This window comes from Oryctolagus cuniculus, chromosome 4 (assembly GCF_051225735.1).
Source record: "Oryctolagus cuniculus isolate XC-2025 breed Fujian yellow rabbit chromosome 4, ASM5122573v1, whole genome shotgun sequence".
Taxonomy (NCBI): Eukaryota; Metazoa; Chordata; class Mammalia; order Lagomorpha; family Leporidae; genus Oryctolagus; species Oryctolagus cuniculus.
Genome location: NC_142870.1, coordinates 80,198,944 through 80,213,731, shown reverse-complemented (window position 1 = coordinate 80,213,731; position 14,788 = coordinate 80,198,944). Strand labels below are relative to the sequence as shown.

The 14,788-nt window shown below is 46.0% G+C and overlaps 1 protein-coding gene across 37 annotated transcripts in view; it reads right to left on the bottom strand.

Moving 5' to 3' along the window:
* KALRN (kalirin RhoGEF kinase) overlaps positions 1 to 14,788 on the bottom strand; it is a 777,940-nt gene that overhangs the window by 647,475 nt on the left and 115,677 nt on the right. For 2 of the 37 annotated variants that reach the window (XM_051859229.3, XM_051859232.3), the window contains exon 1: positions 9,149 to 9,420. The exons of 31 other annotated variants lie outside the window; for them this stretch is intronic. In XM_051859229.3, coding sequence (XP_051715189.3) covers positions 9,149 to 9,215 — 67 coding nt within the window. In that variant the 5' untranslated portion in view covers positions 9,216 to 9,420. Of the gene's footprint in view, positions 1 to 9,148; positions 9,422 to 14,788 lie in introns of those variants that run through there. 4 more of the 37 variants (XM_089331836.1, XM_051859231.3, XM_051859245.3 and 1 more) reach the window with 4 other exon arrangements.

Genomic DNA, 14,788 nt, shown 5'->3' with positions numbered 1-14,788 from the left:
ACAATGCTGTAAGTAGTCACTAATGCCTTCTGTCACCAAAATCCTCAACACTGCCCCATCTCCCGAAAGATGGAGATCCCTAACTGTTCCTTCTCCTCTGTTCCATGAAGTTATCATGAGTTACCATAACCTGGGGCTCTCCTCTTTCCTACCCTTTGGGATATTCTTCTCAACCCTCTGAACCTGTCTCCCTAGGTCACCCTTTCTGAGCACTGTCTACCCTATTCTCATTTCTCTTTATACTGTCTTCCCTGGGCTAGTATCAGTTTCACTATCACTTCTAGGCAGATGACCCAAAATCATGCATTTCCTGCCCTCACTTCCCCTAGGATCATAGACATGCTTCAGCTGCAGGAAGGAATTGGACACTTGTGATCATCTAAACCTCAAAGTTTCTAAATCCCTTTACCCACAATACCCAATCCAACCTCCTTTCAGACTTTTACACACAAAACCCAATCCAACCCCCTTTCAGACGTTTAATGTAACTTTGCTACTCTTCCAGGAAAACCTAAGCATGGAAGTGTCAATTGTTGTGCCTCACCTCCCTAATACACTGAACTTACCCCACTTCTTTAGCTACCCATACCCTTCAACCCTTTCTGTGCCTCTGCACTTGCCTTAGCTACTAGAATGTCTGATATCAACTCCTTCTCCAAGCACACTCCTGTTCATCCCGCATAAGATATTCTGGGAAGATACACATAATTTCCCAACTCCTCCAGGCAATTAGTATTCCATCCTATGTGATCCGATGCAGCCCTAGGTAATTGCACTTGCCAGTTGTGTTGTATTTCTTAATACATCTGAGTGTCCTCTTTATAAGCATCTCATACTATACTTCTTTGTATTCCCAGTACCTACTATACTGCCTGCTCTATGGGTATTAGTCACTACCTTTTTTAAAAATTAAGCGCTATTTCCCTGCCACTATTTGCTTTTAACCTGACATAGAAGCAAGAATCTTCACAAAGCAGTCCCAACTTCTCTCTGTACTTAACCCTTACCACAAAAGATGCTCCAGGAAATCTGATCTAGTCATCATTTCCCAAGTATACCCTGTACTGTCTGACTTCTATTCTTCTATTCTTAAGTACTACTAAAGCTTAACTCAGTTCTATCCTATATAGTCGGTTACTGTATTATCTATTGTATTACCTGGTTTTGTCTGTTTGCTCCACCAAATTAACACCCTCTTCTTCAGTACAGCCTTCTCAGAGCCCTGAATAGGATAAACCAGAGTAGGTCCTCAGAAGACATTTGTTGAATTATTATCTCTTCCTTCATTCCGACCCAATTATTTCTCCCTCTTGTGAATTCATAGCATTCATTTAGCAATTCAACATGTAATAGTATCTTGTGGCATCACATTAATATATTGTAGGTGTTGCTGGTGTTATCTACATGGAATCATGAAATGAGAGCTAGAATAGGTTTTTTTAAGTCCTCCCTCATTTAATAGAGGGACCAAAAGAGACTGAAATCAGAGGTTACTGTTGGTTCTTGGTGTTTCAGGATCCTTTCAGGAGTTTGAATTGTAAGCCCCCTGCAGGCAAGAATCCTATCCTCACCCCCTTAATGCTCCCTGCAATTTCTGGGCCTTAAGTAGATATTAGCACTACCGTCTCTAATAATAACAAACAAACTTAATGCTTTGACAGTTTCTTTGGTAACAAGCCACCTCCACCAACAAGAGGAAGAACAAACGTCTCACTTATCCTGGGAACTGAACTGGCTTTCTGACTGTCCGGGGACACAGTTGTCCCAGTGCCCCTCAGCTCTCAGCAATCACTGAATATGTCACAATAGAAGAACAGGTCCTGGGAGGCCATGCCACATGCAGGGAAGTGCTGCTTTACTGTTCTCACATCACTGTAACCTCCACCCCACTGGATGGAAACACCACACCGAGACCTCACAGAGCAGCTATCAGTGTCCTTCCCCCAGGACTTGGCCTAGATACATCCTGTCTGGTGATCTCACACTACAGATAAGACACCTCCGTGATACACTCTACTGTCTGCTCATGGAGGAGAGGGAGTGCAGAGACTGTGGCTGGGTACCCAGTTTAACACATATACAGAAAAGAGGGATGAGGGGTCTCCCCACTGATATGGTGACAGGAACAGGAAACAGCATATAGACAGGAGCCAAGGGTCCTGAATCTTGATTTTTGTCTTAGCATACTTAACCTCTATGTAGCTGTTTCCTGTCTGTGAAATGGTAACTAATGTGGCCTACCTCAGAGAGGCATAATGAGGACCAAAGCAGGTAAGATATTTGGTTATCAAATCATTACATTTCTCTTCTTCCCTGGAGAGTTCAGATACTCTGCTAGCCAAAGTCATTTATTAGGATACAATGTTGAACTAGATTCCTAGGTGAGAATACAATTGGATGGTGGGAAAAAGGACCTGCCCTCAGGGCAGTTCCACTCAAAATAGAAAGAAATGACCCATCAGAAGCAACTAAGCTCTCCAATAACCACAGAAATCCTGAGGACAAGCACACATTTACTGAGTACTTACTGGTGCCAGGCACCAGTCACACATACCAACTCCTTCAATGCTTATAATATCATGAGATGTGTACTATTAACACTAGTCTTAACACCTAAGTCCCCATGTGTCCCTGAACAGAAGCAGGTATGATTAGCCAGGGGAGCTTTTTCCAGTGGACATAGGGGTCAAGAGGTTTGAAAAGTGAAGAATGTGGATTAACTGCAAGAAGGGAGGCTTTAGGCAATTGAAGAGGAAACCCAGAAAAGATGAAGATTGCTGGGAGGGCTCTGGTGTGGAACAACAAGGAACTGTTCTGTGATCATGTTTCAAGCAGTCCTGTGCTGAAACTGTTTATTAGACAAGAAGCCTGGTCCCTTCAGGAAAGTGATCTTGTGCCAAAAGTCAATTAAATAGCTATAATAGGTATATATTTGTGACTTAAAAGGCTAAGTTAAAGTGACTTTTTTATGTACTAAATGAATATTCAGCTCAAATGGGAAGGTGATTACAGCCTAAACGCCTCTAATTAGAAAAATCCCAGCACAGGAGAATCTCCCAATATACTTCCCATACACATACTACTGTGCGTTTTTCTCTTCTTTTTGCTACTGACTACAGGAGGGAAGAAACAAGTCATAAAGATTGGCCTCAGAAGGCACACATATATGGCAGCTAACAAGAACAAGGCAGGCCACACAAAGGTGGTACCCAGAGTCCACGGCAGGCTGGGGACCAGCCACAAGTGGATGGTAAACACAGAGACAGCACATCTGACTGAGCAGCAAACATGCCAAAGGCAGGACATCTGTTGCTGACAGGAAGCCAATGGCCAGGAAGAAGGCTGCAGGCATCATTAAGGCTAAGACCAAAGAGGAAGCAAGCACAAAGACTAGGGCACCCTCATGACCATGGCCACACAGCCCAGCTGCCTCTTGATCCCGCACTGTCCCCGGGCAGAATCAACCACTGGATTAGGAGCTTTAGAAAATCTGAAGGGTGAGACAACAAAGAATGGCCAGTCAGGGAGAAGTGAACTTTAGTGAAAAGCCCAGCACCATGAAGGCAGGTGGGCAGTTACTCTCCTCCCCTCCCATCTTTCCTTAAGGAAGAGAGATTTTTCTTCCCCTAATGATGATGGGACAGAGTCTCTTGTCTAGAATGAGTCATACTAGGCAGGTGAGGAAAGTTGTTTTTTTTTTTTTTTTTAAGATTTGTTTATTTATTTGAAAGTCAGAGTTACACAGAGGGAGGAAAGGCAGAGAGAGGTAGAGAGAGAAGTCTCTATCTTTTCACTCCCCAACTGGTCACAACGGCCGGAGCTGCGCCAATCTGAAGCCAGGAGCCAGGATCTTCCTCCAGGTCTCCCACGCTGGTGCAGGGGCCCAAAGACTTGGGCCTCCACTGCTCTCCCAGGCCATAGCAGAGAGCTAGATTGGAAGTAGAGCAGCCAGGACTTGAACCAGCACCCATATGGGATGCCGGCACTGCAGGTGGCAGCTCTACGTGCTACGCCACAGCACCAGTGCCAAGGAAAGGTTTTTGACACCTACAGTGGCTAACCACCATCTCCATCTGCAAAACTCTATACAGCTAGAACTTAAAGTGAAAAACCCAAAGCAAACTGGGGCCAGACAACCTCCTGGAGCATGGGCAAATTTTTTTTCCCTTGTAATATGAAGGAAAGTCAAGGTTTACTTAGGTAGTAATAGAAAACAGTTGAAGTTGAGGTTTCTGAAGGAAGTTTACATGAACTGTTCCCAAAGGACTGTGTTCTTTCGCATTCTGTACCTTAGTACATCCTTATGTTTACTCTTGTGTTTACTACATCCACTTATTGTCTCTTTTGTTTGTTACATTTCCCAAGAGTCGTTCCTGCCTGTTCGCTCTGGCTTTCTTACTAAAGGAGAGCAAGGAGCAGCTCCCCACCCTGGCTGCCACTAGAATCACCTACAGAATCTTAAAAATATCCATATCCTGTCCCCTTTCCAGCAGTTCTAGTTCAGCGGGGTGGGGGCTGGGGAGGGGGGACTGTTGGAAGGAACTGAACACTGTGTTTTCTAAGAGCTCCCAGATGATTCCAATGCACTGAAGGATGAGAACCAGTTGATTTCTGATCCCAAGTCCTAAGTACTTTTTGGTAGTTACAGGAATGTAGACAAAGCACCAAACAGGTCAGCAGTCTAAAACCTGTGTTGTAAACCCAGCATACCCCTACATTCCCCAAACATCAGTCACTTCTGTACTTCTATCACCGCCATGTAACTCCCACACTGCGATGTCACTGGTAGTGTTTATTTATTTATTTATTTGACAAGCAGAGTCACAGACAGTGAGAGACAGAGAGAGAGGTCTTCCTTCCGCTGATCCACTCCCCAAACGGCTTCAATGGCCAGAGCTATGCCAATCCGAAGCCAGGAGCCAGGTGCCTCCTCCTCCCAGTCTCCCAAGCACTTGGGCCATCCTCCACTGCCATCCCAGGCCACAGCAGAGAGCTGGACTGGAAGAGGAGCAACCAGGACCAGAACCGGCACCCACATGGGATGCCAGTGCCGCAGGCAGAGGATCAATCCAATGCACCACGGTGCCGGCCTACTGGTAGTGTTTTAAGTCAACTCTGCCTTTTTTTTTTTTTTTTGAATTTAATTTTTAAAAGAAAATAGTGGACTGGGGGTAATGACATAATGAGGTAAGAGCAACAGGAGAAAAGGAATTCAGGGTTAGAAGGCAGGGAAGTCACAGGGTGGTTGTGGAGCTGGAGACCCACAAGCCACAAGGCACACTGGCCCAGTAAAGAGGTGGAAAGAGATACAAGATTGGAGATGGGTTAGAGAACAGTAGAAGAATGCCAGGGAATGAGATGACAGCAGCAGGCAGTATGAGGCTGTGCCCTGAGAAGAGCAGCAGGCATAGGAGGAACACCATGAGGCATAGGAGCCGAGGGGACAAGGAGGAGAGACATCTGGGGCCAGAAGCAAAGAAGGAAAAACATGAGGCCCAAGCAGGGCTGGTAGGAGGGTATGAGAGAGGTCAGAGGTCAGAACAAAGGGACAGCTGAAGAACGGCTGGGGATAAGGAGGACCTGTGCTGGATGGGGTGGGGACAGGAGATGGACAGCCCAATAGAAACAGGTGTTGACCAAGTCAGCAGTGATCAGCAAGAAAGGCCCAAGCAACATTGTAAGTCACCTAAAACCACCTCGCCTACTACCAGTGGTGGACATTCCCACATACAGGGAAATACCACCTGATGCCCATTGAGTATAGAGCCTCACTCAGTCTTTCACATTTCTCTCACTAGCCTCCCCAAAATACACATAAACAAGGAATGTAAACCACACCTTACTTCTCAGGTACCTATGAATTCACCAGAACTCAGCAACAAAAAAAAACAGTATTACTTCTTTTATGGACACCTCCTTTTCCTTTTCTGTATGAGCTCTTCCCCTGCATGGGAACCATCTCCTTAAGTCATCGTCTGTAAGCACAGAATGCAATCAGCAGAGCTGACAAATGCCCAGGAACAAACACTGTAAAAACAGCATCTGCTATCAATGAAAATGAATCACCAAAATGTAACATGTGAGCAAGATGGCTGTCCATGATCATATAAATCTCTGCATAGAGTTAAGGTTAGCCCTGAAAACAATATATTTTATTTTTTAAATCCTTACCCTTAGCTGAACTACAATGGGACAGACCAACCATTAGTCTGCAATCAACAAGCATGCACTGTTATTTCTTTGTAAAGATTATTTTCTGCTTCACGATGTGTGCTAATGTTTCCTCCATTTTCCTAGGTATATCAAATCAGACTCATTTATCCTCTAGTCACAGCCAACCAAATGACTCAGGTTAGCACATGGCTTGTTAATTATTTCAATTTCCTAGCCCAAACTCATCGTTTTCCACTTCTTTTATCTTACTCCCTCCTCATTTTTTGAGGCCTATAACTTTCAAGATGACACAAGCTATGACAATGATAAGAGTGATATAAAATCTTAAAACAGATAAAGGATGTTAAATTCTGAAATATTAAAGAGAGATCTAAGGAAAATTTGTTCACTGCTCCTCATCATTCATTCATTCAGCAAGTAGCTATTGAGCACCCCCTATTATCCAGCTTAGTCTAGCATGCCACTTTAAAGCATATCATTTTCTATACAATATTAGCTAACATTAGTTACTAAAGTTGCAATACCCCCAAATTCTGCTTGAATATGAATGCGAGTATTCATATACGGAGAGGTATAAGAGAACTTCAACAGGTTTGTGAGTAATGAGATAAAAGTTAATTTGGGTGCAGAAAAAATTCAAATCCATGCATATAGCAGTCTTCAAAAAGTTCATAGAAATGTGTATTGTGCAAAAACTGTGTGTGGATTTCAATTTTTTTGCACAAAGGTAAATTTATTTTTTAATTTCATTTTCCATGAATTTTCTGAAGTACCTTCATATAACAGTGTCCTGCCCATTAACTACAACTGGGAAATATAATCAATACCCAAGTCCCAAAGGTTTGGAAATCAGATGCCCTCCACAGTCAGGAGCTGCTAATCTAAAGCGTCACATTCAGCAAATCTCGAGAGACACTGTTTATGAAAGACCATAAACTTTCAAATTGCAGCCATATGTGGTAATCAAACATGCGTGGAAGAACAGACAAGTCTTGTAATAAACTTTTGCAATTCAGGGCACAGGTTAATCTGTCAATCCATAAATTCATTATGCCTGACATTTTACATGAACATTAGCATAATAAATTTCCCCAAGATTCTATTACATAGGTAGTATTATTATTAATACCCATTTTTCGGTTGAAAACTGAGGGCAAATCATTTGTTCAAGAACAGATAGGAAGTAATGAAGCCAGAACTTGAACCTAAATTTGCAATTCATGGATTCAAGCATTTTATTAAAAAAAAAAAACAAATAAATTAGTATTATTATAGCTCATACATTAACATTGAGGCTTTCTTCTTATAATTAAGCATCACATGCCAGTTTGAATCTTGCTTTAATTCCCATAAGTATAAATTATCTCTAAGCCTCTAACAATTCTTAATTGGACTTTTCCCAGTTCCCAGTTATTACATACCACCTGTTCCTGTCTTCCAAGATGTTTGTAGGAGAGTATGAATTAACTGTCTTGGTAACAAAAAACTAAAATTTAGGGGTGCTTTGTACAGGGGAGACACTGGGATAAGTATTTCAATTATAGCTTTTACTTAACCCTTACAGCCACCTTCTGAGTTGGTGGTACTGTCATCATTGTCGTTGTCTTCATCATCATCATCACTTTGTACAAATAATGGAAAGGAGGCACAGAGAGGCTAGGTAACTTTCCTAAGGAAACAGGAAGGTGGGTGATCTCGCTGCCCTTCCCACAGCCTGTGATCTCTACCAGTATGAAGTTCTGGCTCCCTCCTTAATATCCTCATCTCATCTGAAGTCTGGGCTCCCACTGGTCTGTTTCTCAGTGCAGCGAGAGACTGCTCTTCACATATGCTTGTCAGGTTTCCTCCATCTTTGATTCCTCCTTGGATAAAGGTCCTGGTTCCCCCTGCTCTGGGAAGCTCTCTGTTTCCATAGAGTGCCACTGACCTCCTGGCACACCTGAGACAGCCCCTGATGCAGATTAACACACTTTGGTGGAGCAGGACTTCCTCAGGATCAGTTTTCTCATTGGGGGTTTGATCTCATTCCTGCTAGAACTTCTTAAAGGAGCCAAAGCTTTTAAAAATAACATTCAACATTCCAAAAAATCAACTACTGAACAAAGTCACAGTGGCTTTTCTTTACAATAGGATGTCTCAGTTCGTGTCACATTATCAGGAGATTTTAATCATATTAATAATTGATGGTGAAATGTACGAAGGTCAGATTAACCTGAGGAATAAAACTGACTTTCCTTTTCCTTTTACAACTCAATTTACTGGCTCAATCTACAAATAGCTGACAAAAGGTGCTATAGTTTTATGTTGTGGAGAAGTGTGCATCATTTATTAAGCACCTACTTGTGCATACCAAGAGAGACATTATACACATACATAAGCTACATAACAACTCCACAACAACAACCATGCCAAATAGGTTTTTATCATGCCCATCTTACAGATGGGGAAACAAGCTCAGAAAGATCACATAAATCAGCCTAAGGTCACAGAGCTGGCCGTGGCAGAGCTGAGACTTCAGCCTGTAGCTTCCTCCGGCAGGGATTATTCTTCCTCTCACATCGTTTCTCAGGATGTTCTACCGAGAGCCCTGCAAGACTGAGCTGAACTTATCTTTGACTACAGTACCAAGCTTGATGAAAAATCCAGCAAGAAATGAAATCCTCTTTTACAGATGCTCCCCAAATGGCCTTGTACCCTGATTCCCAGCTGGGTCACACATGTCCCCAAACAAGCAGCCATTCATTACTTTGCATGGGTTTGCTACTCGTCTCTATCTCCTTCCTTCCTCCTTCTCTCTCTCCCTTCTTACTCCTACTCTTCTCTCTGCTGTGTCTTTCGGTGTGTGTGTGTGTGTGTGTGTGTGTGTGTGTCTGTTTTCATGTCTCTCTGTCTCTGTCTCTCTCAAACACACACACACACATACACACACACATGCAAACACACACACAAGCAAGCATTCATACACTGAGGATACCTCGATCCAGCAGCCGGAGCAAGCGGAGATACCAGAGATACCACTGGTCCCAGAAGCGGTCCGTCATCCCACCCTGAACTCATCCTTCACAGCCAGTCCCCTTGGCAGAGCTTCATCCCACCGCCGTCACCGACTCGAGAAGGCCAGAATCACTCGATGCTGGGCTCACACGCAGCCTGCTCTAAGCAAATGCCTGCCTGCAAAGACAGCCACCAGTCCTCCCACACAGAAGCTGACTGTGCTGGGAGCCCGTTTCACAGCAACAAAGGAGCAAGTGCAGAAAAACGCCGTGTGCAGACAGAGCCTGCCTGGACCCAAGGGGAGGTCAGAGGTGCAGAGGAGGGAGGCAGGAAGGGCTTTTGCAAAGAGGCCTTGGGAGTGAAAACCCACAGTCAAGGCCACATCCTAAATTTCACTCCAGTATCTCTCGTCTTCCTGGCTTCCCCTGCCTCCCACTTTGCAGAGGCCAGTTCCTCCTCCAATAGGATTGGGGTAGGAAGGCAGATGCTCAGCCACCCTGGCCTCTGAGGCCAATCCAAAAGACAGGGAGACTCACTGACTCACCGAGAAGCCCACATGCTCTTCTTGCCCAAGACTACTAGACCCACATGACCAGGAAAAAGTCACAGACCATTTTTTCCTATGTCTCTTCACAGGTTCTCTGTCACAGTAATGTCATGGGTTCAAATCCTGTTTACCACTCAATACTTCCCTGGCCTTGTAAATGGGCAGGAAGAGTATTTGCCCAGAGAGGTATTCTGAAGCTCAAAGCCAAAGAGGAATACAATGTTTCTGGCAGAGCACCTGGTAGGCAATGGCAGATGGAGGGTTTTCCCTTACCTTTCTGCCCTTCTCCCCTGCCAAACCCTCAGCTCCCCATGTGCCCATACATCCATGGTTTCCTACCTCCATGTCTTCACCCCTCCTCTTTCTACCAAGAGCATTCCCATCCAACTCCCCAGCCCCAGCATGGCCAAATCCCTCCTAATTTTTCCAGTGTCTAATCAAGGGCCACAAGGTAGGCAGCTTTCCTTGATGTTTTCTCCTTTGTGTTTTCTCTTTTTTATATGGCCCTTTTCCCTTGCTTAATTATAGACTCCGTGAAGATAAGATCTTTATAATCACCTTTGTGTCCCCCAAAGTACCTAATATAGGAGCTTGAACTTTGCAAGAACCTGAGTAATTATTAACTGACAAATGAATGAGCAAAAGGGTCTGGATATCCCATCACAATTTCACCTTATGGCAGTGAGAAAGTCTGCGGGACCTCAGCCCCTGGGCACTGTCTAAAGCCTGTAGAAGGATGACAAGGGAACCCCTGCCCTGCACAGAAACTCTTACAGTGAGCTGGCCACCCACATGCTGAGGTCGTGCTTCACTCACAGAAGTGAATGCTGAGGGGACCCCAGGTCTAGGACAGCCATGTTCCCTAAGCTGAAATACAGCAGCCATGTGCACACTGATCACACAGCTCTTGTTCATCCCAGGCCAAGCTTGCAATGCCTCCTCACTGTCCTAGCAGAATGATGCCCCCCCCCCACATGCCAGGGCCTCCTGGTCTCCATTAGCAGCAGGTGCAAGCAGGCCTCCCTGAGCATCGGGCTCTCCTGGGGATGTGGGCCTCCAGGATGAGACAGGCCACAGACTTTTAGACAGCTAAGACTGGGAAAGAGGCATGTCCAGGGGCAGGAGCTATGAGGAAGAGGGCAAAATTTGGCATAACTATAATCTCTACCCACCAGCTTCTGCCCCAGCACTGCTGCCTCATGGTTCCTTCCTAAAGGGCAGCCTTGGGACAGCAGAGCCACCACCAACACTGTATCTCAGGCTCTGTTACTATTACTTTGTATGACCTTAAGTGGACAAGACTCTAGCAGGTAGTTAACACAAGAATGCAACCCCTCTTCACCATCCAGAGAGACGTGACCCAGCATCTCCTACATAGTGAGTAATAAGAATCCCTAGCTCATATGTGGCCAGTACTTTTCAGTTCACAAAGTACTTTCACATCCATCATCTCCTTCATGCCTCATAACAGCCCTGCAAGGTCTGTGATACGGGGCTCACTTTCCATAGTCAATAATGGAGAAAATGCAAATTCTAAGAGGTTAAACAACTTAGGTGAGATCAAGTGACATGTAGGCACAATCTTCTCCCTCCCTAATAGAGTTTCTGAAATGTTCTTGGGAAAAATGTGACATCTTCACAGATAGAAGCCTTCAGTCAGGCAGGACCTGGAGAAACACAGGAGGCCCCTGTAGGCAGTGCTGATGTGCCATGGTAGAGAGTGAGAAAAGAGTCTGAGTGTGGTCACTTGTTGATTAAGAGCCTTTCATCTTTTACTCTGGTCCCTGGATATGGGTTCAGAGAGAGTCCATTCCCACCTAAGAATGCCAAAGTAGCTTTTTCTAACACAAATCAGGAGAAATCTGAACTGGTGGTGGGGGGCGGGGGCCTTCCAGGGCAGGAGACCTACACAGAGAGGCCCTGCAGGAGTGCCTGACTATGAGGCGGAAAGTCACAGTGACCATGTGGATCCTATGCAAACCACAGTGTTTGGAGATGGTGTTAATGCCACTAATCCAGGTCCCATTCTTGGGTCTGGAGAAAGAAGTCGGCTCCATTCTATCCTCTATTCCCCGCCGCCCCACCCCTCACCCCCAATACCACTTGGTTTCAAGAGTGAAACATTTCACATAGCCTCATTTCCAGAGGGAAGGGAATAAGGACTGGTAAGGAACAATATGTGTGCAGGCACTTCCTCCACACACAGTGAACCCAAAAACATAAGCATCACCCGCTGGGTCAGGCCCAGGGTGACCCCATTCAGCCTGGAGTCTTACTCAAGATGGGCTTCAACCTATCAAGCTGTGTTCCTTGCAGCTCCCCAGCCTACCACTGCTCATTTCTCTGACTCCCACAGAGCCTCCTGAGACTTAGTTTAAATGCAGTCCTTCTAGAAGTTGAATGAAATGTTCCAAGAGACCGATAGAGTTGCCTTTTAGTGGCAGTGCAATTAGAAAAGACAGGATATTGGCTAGGACAGAGAGCCTTATTAGTAGGTTTTGTTGTTGTTTTGCCTTAAACAACCATCCACAGAGGCTCCTTCTTTCATCATGGTCAAAGCAAGCACATCTATTCCCATTGGCCTGGTTCCTCCAGCCCACTCAGTTGGCTGCACAGAAACATTCAATGGGGACAGGCAGTGTCCACAGGCCAGCAACAGCCCATCTCCTCCAGAGAGCCAATGCCCATCCAGATGCTCACTGGTTTACTTAATATCATTACATAGATGTGTTCCTTTCTCTTCATTATTTCTTCTTTCTTTGGCACCATTTCTTTCTCCCTCTCTCAACCCGCCCCAACAGGAAAACACTGTGTTCCCAAGCAGATAGAGCCTGCACAAGTGTAGGGAGCAGAAGGCAAGCAGCACTGAGGGAGGAGAGAGCCAGTCTCGTCCCAATCCTTCCCATTCACCTCTTCGGACCACAGTGACCACTGTTGCCTCCACAGCACTGGCCATCCCTGCGGACACATGCGGAACTGTCTGAAAGTGAGGACCACACAGAATGTGGCACAGCTGCTGGTGTCTGCAAACCACAGGGAAGGCTGAACACAGACCTGGTGTTCTCTCCCACCCCACCTCGGAATGTGGGCTCCACCAGGCTGCCATTTTGCCCTGCAAGCTGTGCTTCAGTTGCAACATGATTCAAACGCTCCGGCAGACACCATCCTCAGCCACCTCCCACAGCACTTCTGTCCCTTGGTGATTGGCACCCAACTAGTGCAATGAAGCCTGTGGCAACACATTATCAGCAATGGCAGCCAGGGGATGGGAGGGATACCTGCCAGTACCTCCTGTGAGAGCCTGGTGTCCCCAGGTGAACAGGCTCCCTAGGCCCACACCCGAGGAGAGTATCCAAAACGAGCATCACCCAGTCACTGAAATTCAAGTCCACTTCTCCCAAGAGGCCTTTCCCAATGAACATCACACATGCTCTATCTCAGAGGCTCTCAAAGTTTAATGGGCAGAAGAATCACCTTAGAGGGTTGCTTGCCCACATAGATAACCAGGCCTCACTTGAAGGCCTGCATTTTTAACAAGCTCCCCAGAAGATTCTGAAACATTGATCTATCTGCTGCTGCTGCTGCTCTGCTCTCACCCTCCGCATCAACTTCATTTAACTCTTTCAGTTGAATTCTACAGTGTACTTCATCTGTCCACACTCCCTAGGAGTTCCATAGGGGAGGGCACTCTGAGTCCCCCAGTAGACTCTGGTGTCCTGGAAGATAAAGGAAGGCCCAGTAGAGGGCCCCATACACAGGGGCTGAGAAGCTGTCAGCTGAGAGACCGAGAAATCAGCCTCACCCCTCCACAAGCTCCAGAAAGCATTCAGTCCACCGAAGTTCCATTGTATATCTGTACAATGGCTTTAAATGTCACCTCAAATACCAGGCCAGGCAGCAGGAGAGAGAGGCAGAAACTAATTAGACGCCTTGCTCTGGCTTCGTGTAGCTTTCATCCTTGCTCACCTCTGACCTCTGGTGAGATCTTTAACTCTCCCTTGGATGAAAAGGCCCAGTTCCTCAAAGGTTTCACACCACCTTTCCCTGCAGTGGGCTTGAAGCCATATGGTTAAATGGGTGGAACTTAATCCCCACTTTACCTCCTCCCTGGAGATTTCTAGCTCTCCTAGCAATCAACAAAATCCGCAAGTTTCACTGAATCTCTGGCCACACACAGCATGCCATCCCAACCCCACACACCCCCTCACCCAAGAACCAGACCTCTTCCCTCTTTCTCCACCTTATAAAGCTCAGCCATCTTGGCTCTATTCTCTTTTGAATAAGAAATATATTATGGGGGCTGGCGCTCTGGTGTAGTGGGCTGAGCCTCCACCTGCAGTGCTGGCCTCCCATGTGGGTGCCGGTTTGAGTCCCAGCTGCTACTCTTCTGATCCAGCTCTCTGCTGTGGCCTGGGAAAGCAGTGGAAGATGGCCCAAGTGCTTGGGCCCCTGCACCCATATGGGAGACCTGGAAGAAGCTCCTGGCTCCTGACTCCAGCCATTGCAGCCATTTGGGAGTGAACCAACAGATGGAAGACTTCTCTCTGGCTCTCCCTCTCTCTGTCTGTAACTGTACCTCTCAAATAAATAAAATCTTAAAAAAAAAAAAGAAAAGAAATGTATTATGATGGCCGGCACCGTGGCTCACTAGGCTAATCCTCTGCCTGCGGTGCCAGCACCCCAGGTTCTAGTCCCGGTTGGGGCGCCAGGTACTAGTCCCAGTTGCTCCTCTTCCAGTCCAGCTCTCTGCTGTGGCCTGGGAGGGCAGTGGAGGATGGCCCAAGTGCTTGGGTCTCTGCACCGGCATGGGAGACCGGGAGGAAGCATCCGGCTCCTGGCTTTGGATCGGCACGCAGCGCCGGCCATGGCGACCATTAGGGGAGTGAACCAGCGGAAGGAAGACTTTTCTCTCTGTCTCTCTCTCACTATCTGTAACTCTCTCTCTCTCTCTCTCTGTCTCTCTCTCTCTCAGTCTCTAACTCTGCCTGTCAAAAAAAAAAAAAAAAAGAAAAGTATTATGGTATATTATGATAACCTTATCCCCCCTCATAAGGAATTCATAATGAGAGCTTA